The sequence below is a fragment of the Plectropomus leopardus genome, chromosome 21 (assembly GCF_008729295.1).
Source record: "Plectropomus leopardus isolate mb chromosome 21, YSFRI_Pleo_2.0, whole genome shotgun sequence".
In the NCBI taxonomy this organism is placed as follows: Eukaryota; Metazoa; Chordata; class Actinopteri; order Perciformes; family Serranidae; genus Plectropomus; species Plectropomus leopardus.
In genome coordinates, this window is record NC_056483.1 from 23,333,621 (window position 1) to 23,347,408 (window position 13,788).

The window sequence follows — 13,788 nt, forward strand, 5'->3', positions numbered from 1 at the left end:
AAAAAATTTAATAGGCTTTTTGGCAAATGAACCAGAACGAAGCTAACTTCCACGTTGGCCTACAGAAAAAAGTCATCCCTGAGATACACTATCGGGGTTTATGTGTAGGACTAGGTCTTGGCTGAGTGCCGCGACTTCCTGCAGTTTTTTTTTTTTTCAAAGTGAGTTACCAGGCAACCGGTAAAGACATATGCCATCAATTAGTACCTAAACTACCAAAATCTGCTTCAGTTATCTTAGGTGAAGGACCTCTGTTGGCAGCAATACAGTATATCAGTCTGTAGTAACTGTTGTTTTCAGGACCTTCTTCATGAAACACTTCAGCACATAAAGTGCAGATCAGCTTTCACTTCCAGGGGAAAGTCGAGCCACCACAGAGTCAGGGCTTCATGTGGACAGCAGTAATAAGATCATAGCTATGGTTTCCCATCCTTAGCTGCAGAATAAGCTAACAGAAGCTTTTCAGTGATCATTACCGATCTGTCGCGCTGGATCATTTCATTTCCAGCAGAGGCCTTCCAGTCTCCCCTCTTCTGCCTGCTCTACATGTATGCTGAATTAATAATCTTGTAGTCTTGAATGCAATTATTCTGGTTAATTATGCAAGTGTCAGAACAAGCAGAAAGGACAACTGGGGATATTTCCCAGGAGGTTACTACACATGTGTGTTAATGTAGCCAGTTTGGGCACTATACTAATATGGTCCATGACTAATGAGGACTATGGGGATTTGAACACAATGTGAAACAGGAGTTTGTATAGCCTAGATTTTGCCTGTGCTCTTACATATTTTCATATGTATGTCACACCATTGTGTACATTTAAATTCCCAACTCATTTGTTAGCCCGCTGTTAACTCCAGTGTGGGGGTTTGTGACGGCTAAATTCAAATTCCATCATGCATATATAAAGAGACATGGATACAGTGTTGGAGGTGGGCCCCTGCCAAAGTGTAGCGAGCATAGCCAAAGAGCTAACTTCAGGTTTTGCACTCCGGGGTTAAAAGTTAATTCATAGAGACTTTTGAAATATTATCTGGCCTAATTCATCAAATCCTAGTAGTGCCTCAAAGATCATGCCAAAAAGAAAAGCAGACATTTCTGGTCACACAGAGAAACAAAATGAAAGTCTTGGATATAAACAGTTTTTTGTGTTTGTGTAAATATTGCAATGCCGACCTGTTCTCCAAACAAGTCACCACTGCTGGAAAACTCAGAAAAAACCCTAATTTGATGCAGAGGAGTACAATGACACTTGCGACTTTTCAATATTTTGAGGTGATACATAACATGCCACGGCATTGACTCATGTCAAACACAGCTGAGAATGGCATCCACATGTAAACGAGAGTCTTAGGAGAACATTTATTTTATTTGACATTCACAAACAGTTTAGTAGAATTATTGTCTTTTTTTCAGACAATTGCTCAGAGCAAAAAACTGGAATATTTCTAACATGTAAACGTCATCAGTGAATTACAGCACACAAGCGTTGCATCACGGCCTTCGTACCAGATCACATTTAAAAGAAAAGGGCATTACACTACATTCCTGCTAATGTGTTCTTCCTTTGCAGGCTTGCCTTTTCACTGCAGCAATGTGAACCATGTGATTTGTTTTGAGTTGAGCGCCATGCGACGCTCTGATGTGGTGTCTGTCCATTGCTGTGTATCTCTGTTCTCCATGTCTCCGTGTGGAGGTCACAGTGTCTTTGTCTCTCTGTTTGCTCCTGTTTGTCCATCTGTGCTTCTGCTCCTTCTCAATTATTCATATTTTTATCTGACAAAGATGAAGTATGAAAGTCTGATTATGCTGTTGTTTTTTTTTCTCTTCCTGCACACAAATGCCATACTTGACTCCCACCTGCTACATTCACTGCCTCTGCTTTTTGTTTCTGTAGTTTGTAACACGCCGCCCTTCTCCTCCCACTTCCCTCAGGTTTTGGTCTGCTTTGGGTTGACTGGTCATTATGCTGATGCAGCTCTGTAGTATCAAGGTCAGTGCCCCCCCACCTGCCATCACCATCACCCACCACTTTCTTCGTCTGCCTGCTTACCAACTCTGTGTGTAGGATTATGGGATTTTTAAAAATGGTGCCAATTTACAATATGTATGTACAGTTTACTTTAATACTAGATTTAGTTCCTTTAAATGTGATCACTTTCATATCAAAATATATAAATGCACTGCATTGTATATTTATCATTGTATTTGGCCATATTTGCCAAGTCAATGTTAAAAATAATGTATTGGTTTAATCATCAGCTAAATCAATAATAACACTGGCTTTTCACTAATATTCATATACCATGGGGACACTCAGCAAGCACATAAAATCTGTACAGTGTGTGCAGATAACCTTTCTCCATCACCAACTGCACGCACAGAGCCCCAGCATTTAGACCAATCCGTCAAGGCTGGCTAAGTCGAGCCCTGAAGCTCCTTTCCAACTAGAGCATCCTCTGATCTGATCCGAGATCCCAGGATGGAAAACTCTCACATTTGGACACGCTGGTAATGATGCCGAAATCTTGCAGTGATCACAGCATCCATGCTGAACAAACATTGAATTCGACTAGGTCATACCACTCTTTTAAACATGTTTACAGGTGCTAAAGGATTCAGACTTTCACAACTAAATCCTGGTCGCTACAATATATTTTGATTAGAATGACTGGCATTTTAATGATTAGATTAGAAATAAAACTAAAGCCACATTTAGACGAGAATGGCCTCACTAAAAACAGAAAAGTCTTTCCTCTGCATAAAAAAAAGCGTTTATATGTTAACATCGTGAGAATGATCCCCATGTACACTGATTCTCAAAAACTACCAAAAATGCTGTAGTATGCATGCCAGGCCAATAGTTGGTGGTGTAACTTTGTAATGACACACCATAGATGAACATCACATACCTGTGTGCGACTGTGACATTCATTCTCACAGGATCCGCACATGGCCAGTTTTGCACAGCAACAAAAGGGGCTGCATTTAAAAAAAAATTACACTCTGGAGCCTGGTGTCAAAAGTTTGCGTTTTCAGGCCCTCAAAATGCTGTTGTCATGTGAATGAAAGGCCAAACTGCAAGAAAAGTTTTGTGTTTCATGCAAGAACAGGCCCCTAAGTTAGTGGGTTTTGTGTAAACGGAACCACAGGTAGATGCATTTACTTAATAATTTTTCAGTTTTTTTATACTATATTACTTATCTGTACTGTCAGTGGATACAGGGTGTGGACACAATAAATACTTGTCACATCTAATGAAAACCAATACAATAGTTGTAGCCTTTTTTCACTTCATAGTGCTATAGAGCTGCCACTAAATCCCTTCTTTATGCCTACTTTGTATTTTTACACAGAACCAAACAACAGTGGCATCAGGCCACTCCAGTGTGTGAATTTAGACAGTATGTCGGCATTGTGGAACCAAAAAAGAAGTGACACTGTGATAAAAAACTAGATTCGAATTCACGCAGAACAGTGCGATGGACGCGTGAAATTTTTCTACTAGAATTTTGACTTTCGTGTGATGAAAGCCTATTAGCCTTAAGATCTAGTTGAGATTCTCCTGATCTTACTGGGAGACAGAAGTGAAGGACAAACTATGTCGCTGTTTGTGGACACATGGATAAATACTGATACTGATAAATAATGGTGTTTACGTCTTGGTTCACTCTGCTTCAGCCGTGATGAATATGAACACTGCATAATTTATCCTCAGTCTTTCACTCTGCTTCAGGGCAAGGAGTCAGCATGTTTACATCCAGCTATGTGTTGAATTTCACTTCAAACCAAGTTAGCTGTTAGCTGCCTCTCCTAGCTAATGCAAGCACAACCAAAGCTGTTGAGGGTGAGATTTCATGAGTTGCAAAGTGTTCCAAACATACGTCAGAGTCCCTATACGTGCGAGTAACACAAACATTGTCATCACGTTCAATGTTAACACAGCATTAGACTTGGACGCTAACTGCTACAAGCTGCTTTTAAAAATCTCCTGCGGTGGGTTGAACATGTAACATGTAGTGAAAACGTCACCACCGTCCTGCCCATGGTCCCGTCGTGCCAGCTGTGCTTTTTTATTCACACACTGTTTCGGTGCTGTTACTACCTCCTGTGGTGGCTCAAAGGCAACTATGTCCCATTCTACAATCATGCCTTTTGTACAGCAATATTCTTGCACTGATCAGGCTTTTGTTTCACCATCATGGTAATTTCTGAGGCTATAGTTTGTGTTGTTTTGTTGAATTGAATTATGTTATAGGTTTTAATAAAACACTGACCACCCAAAGTTGGTTAAAGAGAAATGCCTTGTTTTTAGTTGTTTTTTAGTGACTTATACTGTAGGCTTATTCTTTGAAGGTGCTCCTCTTGTCACGCATTTTAAAGCTTTCATTTGGAGATGTACCAGTACTGATACCAGTATTGGGTATCAGTCCAATATTGTGCTCATACTTGTATTTGTAAACTGACTCTGATACAACAGCACCCAATACAACTGTGGGGTAATGTAACTTTAACCTTTCACCAGTTGAGTGTTGATGACAAAAGAGTGGTCTGCAAATCATAGGAGGAGTGAATAATAGCTCATTTCACGCAAGCAATTTCATTAAACATTTAGAACCAAGAAGACACAGAGTTCAGGAAGTTTACTAATGCTAACAGGAACAACCACATTTGCAGCAAGCGCTGGAAGAAAAAAAAGTCCAGAGACGACCCATGGACAGTAAAAATGACTCTTACTCCAGTAAAATAATAGAAAAACCCATCAGTAAGATACAATCAGTTTAAAAGATACCACTAATTATGGGCACAGAAATGACGGTAGACGTAATTAAGTACCTGAGATAGTCTTGACAAGAACCCCAAAAATGCTTATGATAACAATGATTTCATGCTAAAGTGTAAATGTTCCAGTACTGATCTCAATTCGCAGTTTATGTGTATGTAGTAGAGAAGCATTTTGCTCTGTCCATTTCTTACACTTTTTGCGCTTGTACATTTGATTCATGGCAGATTCAGTCTGGTGTGGAAAAGACAAAGTCCACTGCTAACAAAAATTGTGTTAAATGTACTGAAAAAATCTTTATGATTGTAACATTAAGCATGTTTATCAATTTATGTGGAGATGCTTTAATCCAAAGCAGCCGTTGCAGAAGTGCTATGCTGCTGTTATCTCCTGATGTAAAGTTTGTGTAGACAGGACCTTACTCACCAACCATGACCATGGAGCGCCAAACAGTGCCCCACTTACAGATCTCACAGTGCACTCAGGCATGTAACATCATGTAATCGGGTCAAGAATCAACCTCTGAGACAGGCCATTCAAAACCTTAATAATACACAATTTTAAGAATCAATTCCAATCCTAAGAGAGCTAATGGATGGTTTCAGCAGAGATACATTGGTTATGTTCCTCAGTGCAAAGGAGGGCCCAAAAAACTGTGAAACATTCAAAATGAACAAATCCACTGTTTGACAACAAACAAACTGATCACTTGGATTTACATGCTACATATCTACCATGACTCGACATGCAGATCTGGCTGTCTATTTTAAAAACTTCATTTAAAGCTTCAAGGGACAAACAAATGACATTGCATCCTTAATCCAACTTGTGTTAATGTTTGTAGAAATCCCCATCTCCTCCTTCCACATGAACAGTGTCACTCTCCAACCACCATTTCCCTAAACTGCCATAATGATGGCCCTTTGCCTGTTTAATTTGTGTGTACTGGTACAAAAGATGTATTAATGCATGCAAACATGTATGGTGTTATAGTCGAAATAATCTCTCAGCATGTTAACATGCAAGCTTGACAAATGCTTTACCTGATATATCTGATATTACATGCAGCAGACAGACCACAGTGATCATATTTTATAATTCTTTAGACTTTGTTAATGTTGCAGCATATTTATTTGATGTTACTACACTTTTCAGAACTCAGAATGACCCAAAAAGCATTACATAGCGACATCCAATGTCAGTGTGAAGGACTTAATATGATACTGCACTCTGATATTACATGTTTCCATCAAAACCAAAGTACACAATGACAATGATTTTCTTCTGTCAGCACAGACTATATAGATGTCAAAGTAGAACATCATGTGGATGTATCTCCAGAACAGGGCATTTGAATGCATGGTAGAGATGGTGAAGGCGTAAATTTGCTCCAAACATTGTGAATTGATTGAATTTGAGAAGACAAGTTGAATCATTACAAAATTACCTCAACTTGTCTTCTCAAATTCAGTAAATTTTAAAGGCAATCTGGACACCAACTTTTTAAAGTTAAAACAAATTGTTTATTTTTACAGTGGGGTGTAACGGCTCAAAAAATTCCAAGTTTGGTTCAATATGACACGGTGATGTCACTGTAAAATACATTTTCAATACAACAAAAAAGAAGCATTGTCAGACAAATTTCCTTGATTTTTAAATTGCTTTTGTTTATGTTTTATATTTATTTATTAAAACTAACACCATGAAGTATGATCTTTTCTTGACTTTAAAGGATAATAGAGTTGTACGTCAGTTGCCCATACTTCAGGGTGTTTTTTAGCAGCATATCAAACAAAAACAGCTCCGTATAAAATGTGAAATGTAGTATTGAGATTAGAAAAAAAGACAAACAAATGAAACTTTTGTTTCAATGTTTCTGAAATGCTAGAGAAGTATCTGCATTTTCTAAATGTATAAAAATAAACACGATTTGGGCTTTTGTTGCTTGTACAAAGCAGGAATTACAGTCTGCCTGAAATGGTTTCCTGAAGGAATATTGTAACGAGGTTCAATTACATTCAGCATTTTTGTTAAGCCTGTGTTTTCCACTGCAGAGTCAGGTCTCAAATTTGCAGTATAAATGAAACACTTGCCCTGACTTATTAAGTTAGGAAAGGCTGCGTAAACGCTAACGGGAAAACCTTAGCTTGTGCTGCTCCTTGTGTTTGTCTGATTCCACCTGTTGACTCACTGGGATGAAGCGAAGACTGAATTTTCTGTGGAAAACGTTTAAAAAAATAAAAAATTACCATTGGGTAATCGATAAATTGCGCGATTAAGTAACTATACATGTTTTATTAACTGGAAAAAAAAGTGTAATTAATGAGGAGTTACTCTGTAATCTACAGTGGCCTGAATCGAACAAAATGGTCACAGCTTATAGCACCAGGACAAAAATAATTAGTGTGAAATTCAACAGAAACACCAATCATGTGCTTTTTCTTTTGATTTTTGATGTTCAGAGCAAAAAACTTTTGACCTCAAACCTCCCTGCGGCGCATTTTCTTCCAGAACTTGTACCAGAATCGGTTCCTGGGCCTGGCGGCCATGGCCTCCCCGACCCGCAGCAGCCAGACCCGCCAGCGCTGCAAGGATGCGGTTCGTCACAGCTACGGCCCGGACACCTTCGCTGTCAATGGGCTGAACCAGGAGGCCTTCATGCTGGGGCTGTCGCGCTCCACCAGCGACACCGATCTGGTCTCCCCTGACGCTCGCTCCACCCTCACCATCAGTTCCTTCCACTACACCATCGGTCAGTCTGAAGACCTGGTGATCACATGGGACATCAAGGAGGAAGTGGATGCTGGGGACTGGATTGGCATGTATCTAGTTGGTAAGTGCGATATGAAATAATGACCCTGAATGTTAGAATTTGATTGATACAACATAAATAATAATCATTTAAGTTTTTTTAATTTATCAGTATAATGATATATGACACAACACAATATTAAATGATGTGATACCATATGATACGATTTGCTACAATACCATACCATACCATACCATTCGATATGATATGATAAGATATATGGCAGACCTGTCATTGGTAGGGAATGGAGGATATTTCTTCATGGAAAATCATTTGCCGTTTATGTTATTGTCATGTGAAGTGTAATGGGAAATGCAAACTCAAAAATGACTTGAAAATGACAAGAAATGACACAAACTCTGGAGGGTCGGAATAGCAGTTTAGCTTTAACTGTTTGATCTCTTCCCAGATGAGGCTTTGTCTGAGAACTTTCTGGACTACAAGAACCGAGGCATCAACGGATCTCACAAGGGACAGATTGTTTGGAAAATTGACTCCAGTTCCAACTTCAGTGACTGTGAGTATTTGTTTGAGTTTTAGCCTATATTGTATGGTTAGATCAGTTGTACCACTTGGTGCAAGTTTTATCAGCTGTTTTATAATGAATCCTTTTCCCTTTTCTCTCTCTTTGATATTATACGTCCCTTTAAGCTTTTGAACCAAACTAAACCGAACAGACAAACACACCAAACAGGTTAGGTATGAAATCGCCCCTAGCTGTAGTCAAATATAAGTAATCATTAGAGTATATTCAGTACTTGTATCCAGTGCTAGTTCCAAGTCATCATCACTGTGGTGTTTTTCTATTCTGTCTCAAATAACAAGTGGATTGATCCTATGAGCGCAGATAGTGCTGCAGCAGCATGCGGAGTATCCGTCTCTGGCAAACTAACAGGGTTGCTTACAGAGGCACATCATTAGAGGGAGAGAGTGGGGGAGGGAGACGGTGACAAATGGTGCACAATTGCTGCGTTTAGGGGCATGGGGAATTGTGTGTATGAGTGAGAGAGTCTACGCAAATGCACACAGGAAACAGAATACATTTATCAGAGTAAAGTTGTCCAGGTGTTTCAGGTGAGTGGCATCAGCCTCTGTTACAGGTGGAGGTGGCTGTTTCAGAAGCTCCATGCTTTACAGGGCTGAAGCTGTTATTATAAAGTGCTCCAAGTATTCATACGTCCCCCAAATATGTACGATTGTCAGCATGGAAAAGCTCCCGAAGCAGCATTTATAAACTTTATAATATTTAGTAATCACTAATACAAAACTGCTGATACCAATAACCAACTAATGCAAATATATCTCCTTGTGTACATGCATGTAACATTAAAATCAGTTCAGCTTACGTTCTCCAGTTGATAGAATCATTGAATGAAAAGCCCCAAGTTTCTCAACTGTTTTTAAAAAATGTTTTTCAATGAGTAAGAAAGTAAATAAATAAATCAATTAACAAACATATACAGAAATCTGAACAACCCAAAGACCCAATAGCAATGTTACCAAATAAAGTTTTCTGTGTACTCATGCCTTGATCTCCTTTTAAGGGCACACAAAGGGGACCTATTGTGCTCATTTTCAGGTTCATACTTGTAGTTTTGGTTTCTGCTAGAACACATTTATATGCTTTAATGTTCAAAAAACATGTTATTTTTCTCATACTGTCTGTGCTGGAACATCCGTATACCCCCTCTGTTTAAAATGCTCCATTTTAGTTCCTTCTTCTTAAAGCCATTTTCTAAAGAAGCCCAGTCATGATTGGTCAGCATTTGATGGTTCGATGGTCATTATAAATGACCAATGAAATCTTCCATACAAACTCTTCACAACCAGAAATTTTGCAGCGGAACTGTGATCCAAAATGGGAGAGAAATTAATTCTGTGTCTCAGTTATTGGAGCTACCTTTTTATCACCTGTGTGCAGAACACAGGAATGTCCCGAACACAGTAAATAAGAAGACAATCCAGGCAGAGGGCAGAGTCTCTGCAGATCAATACACCACCATAAGTGAGTGATGATTACAGGGGGGGGTCACTTCTGTATGAGTCTATATATTTTCTATACAAAAATTCAAGGCTGTGCAAATATAAGTGATTTTATTTTTGCCTCCCTGTTTGTTAAACACAGATGACACAAGTCAGACTGCAGGCAAACATTCAGTCACGTGTGCTGGTGCTGCTGTGTGTTCCCCCTCGTCTTGTCAAAACATCTGAGTGTGTCTGACCTAACAAGCAGAAAAACATGGAGCTTTACTATGACCTTAATCTCTTTGTGTCCCCCAAGCCTTTTGATTTTTTTGGTCTACTTCCCCTATTATCCCAAAGGCTATGGAGTCCCAGCAATGATAAATATCACCTATCACTGAGAGCTGATCATTTAAATAGATTGTAAAGAGGTTCATTTTTTTCCGCATTTCCTCTCATTTTTTGCAATACATTTTGTTAAAGATTTAACTAATTAAAATAAAAACTGAAAACATGGGTATGTTATGTTAAATTATTTAGTCACCATTAATAAATGACATATATTTCAAATTTTTATTTAGTCCTGTGGATCATTGAAAAGCCACTGAGGATATGTCAAAAAATCTGTTTACTATAGACTGGTACAGACTGTCTCCAAAGTTTTTGACTCACTTGCCAAGATGAAAAAAAAGGACGTAAATATATATGACAGCTGATCACCACAGCATCAGCATGTTAATACCTGGCCTCTGGTAAGCAGTGATGCAGTGTATATGACTAAGGCTTTTTTGTGAAAGATTAGAATTGGAGAAGTGGAACTAATGCTCTTCTGTCAACAATATGGGAGGTAAAAAAGAGTTTACTTTCTTGGTCCAAACTCTTGGGCCTCCGTGTTATTATTTTAAAACATTTATAAGTATGGATCCAACGCTAGCTGGCAGCAGATTGGCAGCAAGTTATGGTTTAGCGGATCAGCTGATGTCCTGTACAGTAAACAGTGAACCTCTTAATGATGCCAAAACACTGCAGAGATTTTCATCATATTTTTTTATTACATGACATTTTTTGGACAAACATTAACTCACTCGTATGGCAGCTAATCTCCCAAAATTTGCTGGAAGTGTGTTCAGGCTTCCTTCAAATTTTAAGTTGACTGAATTTGAATTTGAATATAAAAGTTTTTTGATTTGAATCATTGCAAAATTATCTCAACTTGTTTTGTCTGAGTTCACTTAATTCAAAATTTTATGGCGGCCTGGACACTAACTTTTTTTAAAGTTTAAACAAAATGTTTCTTTTAACAATGTACGTTCCACATTTATTCAAATACCTGCACATATATATATATATCGAGATTCACTGTAGTTATTAACTCTTACAATGCACTTCAAATAAACGTGATCATATGGGTCCCTCATTGCTGGAGACTGGAATGTATTCAAATGAAAATTATAAAACCTGTTGGTGAAAGGGAACTAATTCCTGTTGAATTTTTTCCCCATCATTGCCACCTCCCTGTCCCCGCTCATCATGTGTGTCCTCAGCTGAGACGCAGGTCTGCTTCAGGTACTACCACGGTGTCACCGGAGCGCTGAGAGCCACCACACCCAGCATCACCATAAAGAAAGGACCTGCACCTGTGAGTCTCTCCACAACTTTATTTAACTTTATTTGGACATATGCTGCTTTCTGACATTTGTGGCGTTTGACTGGTCCCCGTTGAATGGCTTCCTAGCTTTTTAATTTCTGTTCAATTCACTCAGTCATGTCAATCAACCTCAGTGATGAGGAAGCTACTTTGTAACTGTAGTTTGCCAGATTATGAGCTACTCCTGAAGTAGCTACACTGCAGTTTTGATGAAAATACTAGACTCCATGAGAAGCTACTCAGTATATTTCAGTCAGAGATACGTCAAAGAATTGACCATCCATTGCAAAGTGTTGTACAGTTAGATTTAGCAGTAGAGGCCCTGCTCTTTGGTTGAGCTTTCAAAGAATTCGAACAGCAAGAAGGATTTTGCTGAGAGCTAATCCCCTTAACACTTGAGATCAGATAGAAAAATACATGAACATAGAGCTTAGCAAGATAACAATACTACAGCTGCAGTGATGTGAGGAGGAGGAGGAGGAGGAGGAGGAGGCTAGTGGAGTTGTGGCAGCAATCAGTGGATCAGTGCATTAGAGGATCACTGGGATAATAGAGAACTGACAGATTTAAAACACGGGTATGAATATAATTGGATGACAGTGGTCGGCTGGCAGCTGTATGCATCAATAAGCTAATGTTATTGTGACACCTGATGCTGATCAGAAGGTGTTAGTGTGACCTTCTCTGCAGGTGTGGATGATCACACTTTCAGACAGGGACAGTACCAACTGTTTTCCCACCTCAGTCAGCATATGCACACAGGTTTTGTGAACACGGGTACCCTGCTAAAATTAGGCTATAGACTGCTTTCCCATTGCCTGGAGAGCAGATTACATGACTGTGCAGCAGAGGAGTATGCCGTGTGTGGGGTTTTGTATTGGTGTGTCTGTGCAACGTCATGGACAGACCGGAGAACAGGTGAAGAGTAGAAAGCAGAATGGACAGGTCTGTAAAAACGTCACAGTGGTTACCTTCTTTATAAATCTCAAACTTGGTGCAGACTGATTTAGATCGATGTTTTAGTGCCGCTTAGGAGGAGATGGAGGGTAATTAGTGACGGCGCGTCATTGCATCTTGCCAGTTAAGGAGCTGAAATTTGCGCGTTTACCTGGACGTTGTGTTCCTGATGATGCCGATCGGAGCTGGAAGTGATAAATACCCGTGACTACTGCAGAGTCGTTTGACCCAGATGTGAATGCCGATTGTACACTTTCCGACTGCATTAAAGAACAAGATCTAAGTGGTTATTATTGGGTTTTTTTTGTGCAGTGGGAATAAGGCATACTTCAGGCAGTCCCACACCCCAAATCCAGGGGCCTGGTGGCGTGTACATGGCTTTGTCACCATAGATTTAGAAAATCTCTCACTGCTTGAAGCATCTTTTTCATCACCTCTGATATCCAAACCTTTGGCCTTTCCAGGAATCACTCCCACTCTGCCAGATTTTGGCTTGCATTGGATAAACAGGGTTCCCAGTGTGAACTGGATAGTGATCATATGAAATATTGCTACTTATAAATCTTCATACTTAAATCTTTTGAGCTGTCGCACCACATATTAGTTATCGCATTGCAATTGCCCTTCTCAAGCCTTTATCAGCCAGAGGCTGTTATCAGGAGGGTGTCCAGCTGGGTGATTAGGTTTCACTGTTTGTCTTCCCATTCTGCTGCTCTGGGCCCCTGGAAATGCTGATGGGCCCAGAACTTGATCTGTACTTGCTTCCTGAGGACAAACGAATAAAAATAACCGCCATAGGAAGGGATACAGGGAGGGAGGGAAGAGTAGAGACAGAAGAGAGTCAACTCCAGGTAAGTCATTCAGGTTTTTGGATGCGAGGGCTGGAAAGCAACGGATCAAACTGCAGGAGGCCGACACAACAAAGGAGACGCGAGGAGGAAAAAGACAAGGATACAGGAGATGGACAGACAGGAGAGCAGCGGAGGGAGATTCATCTGCTTTGCCTGTTGTTGACTCTAGATAGAGAAGACACAGCACTTGATTTGTATGGGTGTGATGGACGGCATGTGTCTCCAGCTGGGACTGCTGTCTCCTAGTCATCCTGAGAGAAGGAGCGGGAGGAGGACGAGGCTCAGCTGGATAGCCTGGGTAACCATAAATATTCCCTCTGTCCTCGTCTTTCTCTTTCCTTACACATACATCTGTCTTTGCCTTTGTTTTCTCACAGCATCTTGAGAGACAGATTCATTAGATTGCATCTTAATGTGTTAATCCTTTGAAACCTGAAGCAACATCACTCTTCTTGTGCTGCTTTCAGATGCCTTTCATAAGTATTTAAACCTTTAAACGCTGAGGAAATTGCTGGACTTCTGTCAGAAACATTGGGAAAAAGTCAATGAGAAAGTTGGTTAGAAATGTTCTAGAGATTGCAAGAAATGAGAAGATCTAGAAAATGATATCAAAAAAGCTATGGAAAAATGTCTAGGGAAAAAATATTTTTTAAAAAATGTATTAAAGTGTATTAAAAAGTGTTCACTGCAGATTCTTTTTGCTTATCAGCCAACACATTGACACTGATACTCAGTACTAAGATTTAACAAAGTACATTTACTCAAGTATTGCA

The 13,788-nt window shown here is 39.6% G+C and overlaps 1 protein-coding gene across 1 annotated transcript in view; it reads left to right on the forward strand.

Moving 5' to 3' along the window:
* LOC121960588 (E3 ubiquitin-protein ligase HECW1-like) overlaps positions 1–13,788 on the forward strand; it is a 68,192-nt gene that overhangs the window by 7,140 nt on the left and 47,264 nt on the right. The window contains 3 exon segments of the mRNA XM_042510370.1: positions 7,297–7,618; positions 8,007–8,114; positions 11,104–11,198. Coding sequence (XP_042366304.1) covers positions 7,297–7,618; positions 8,007–8,114; positions 11,104–11,198 — 525 coding nt within the window.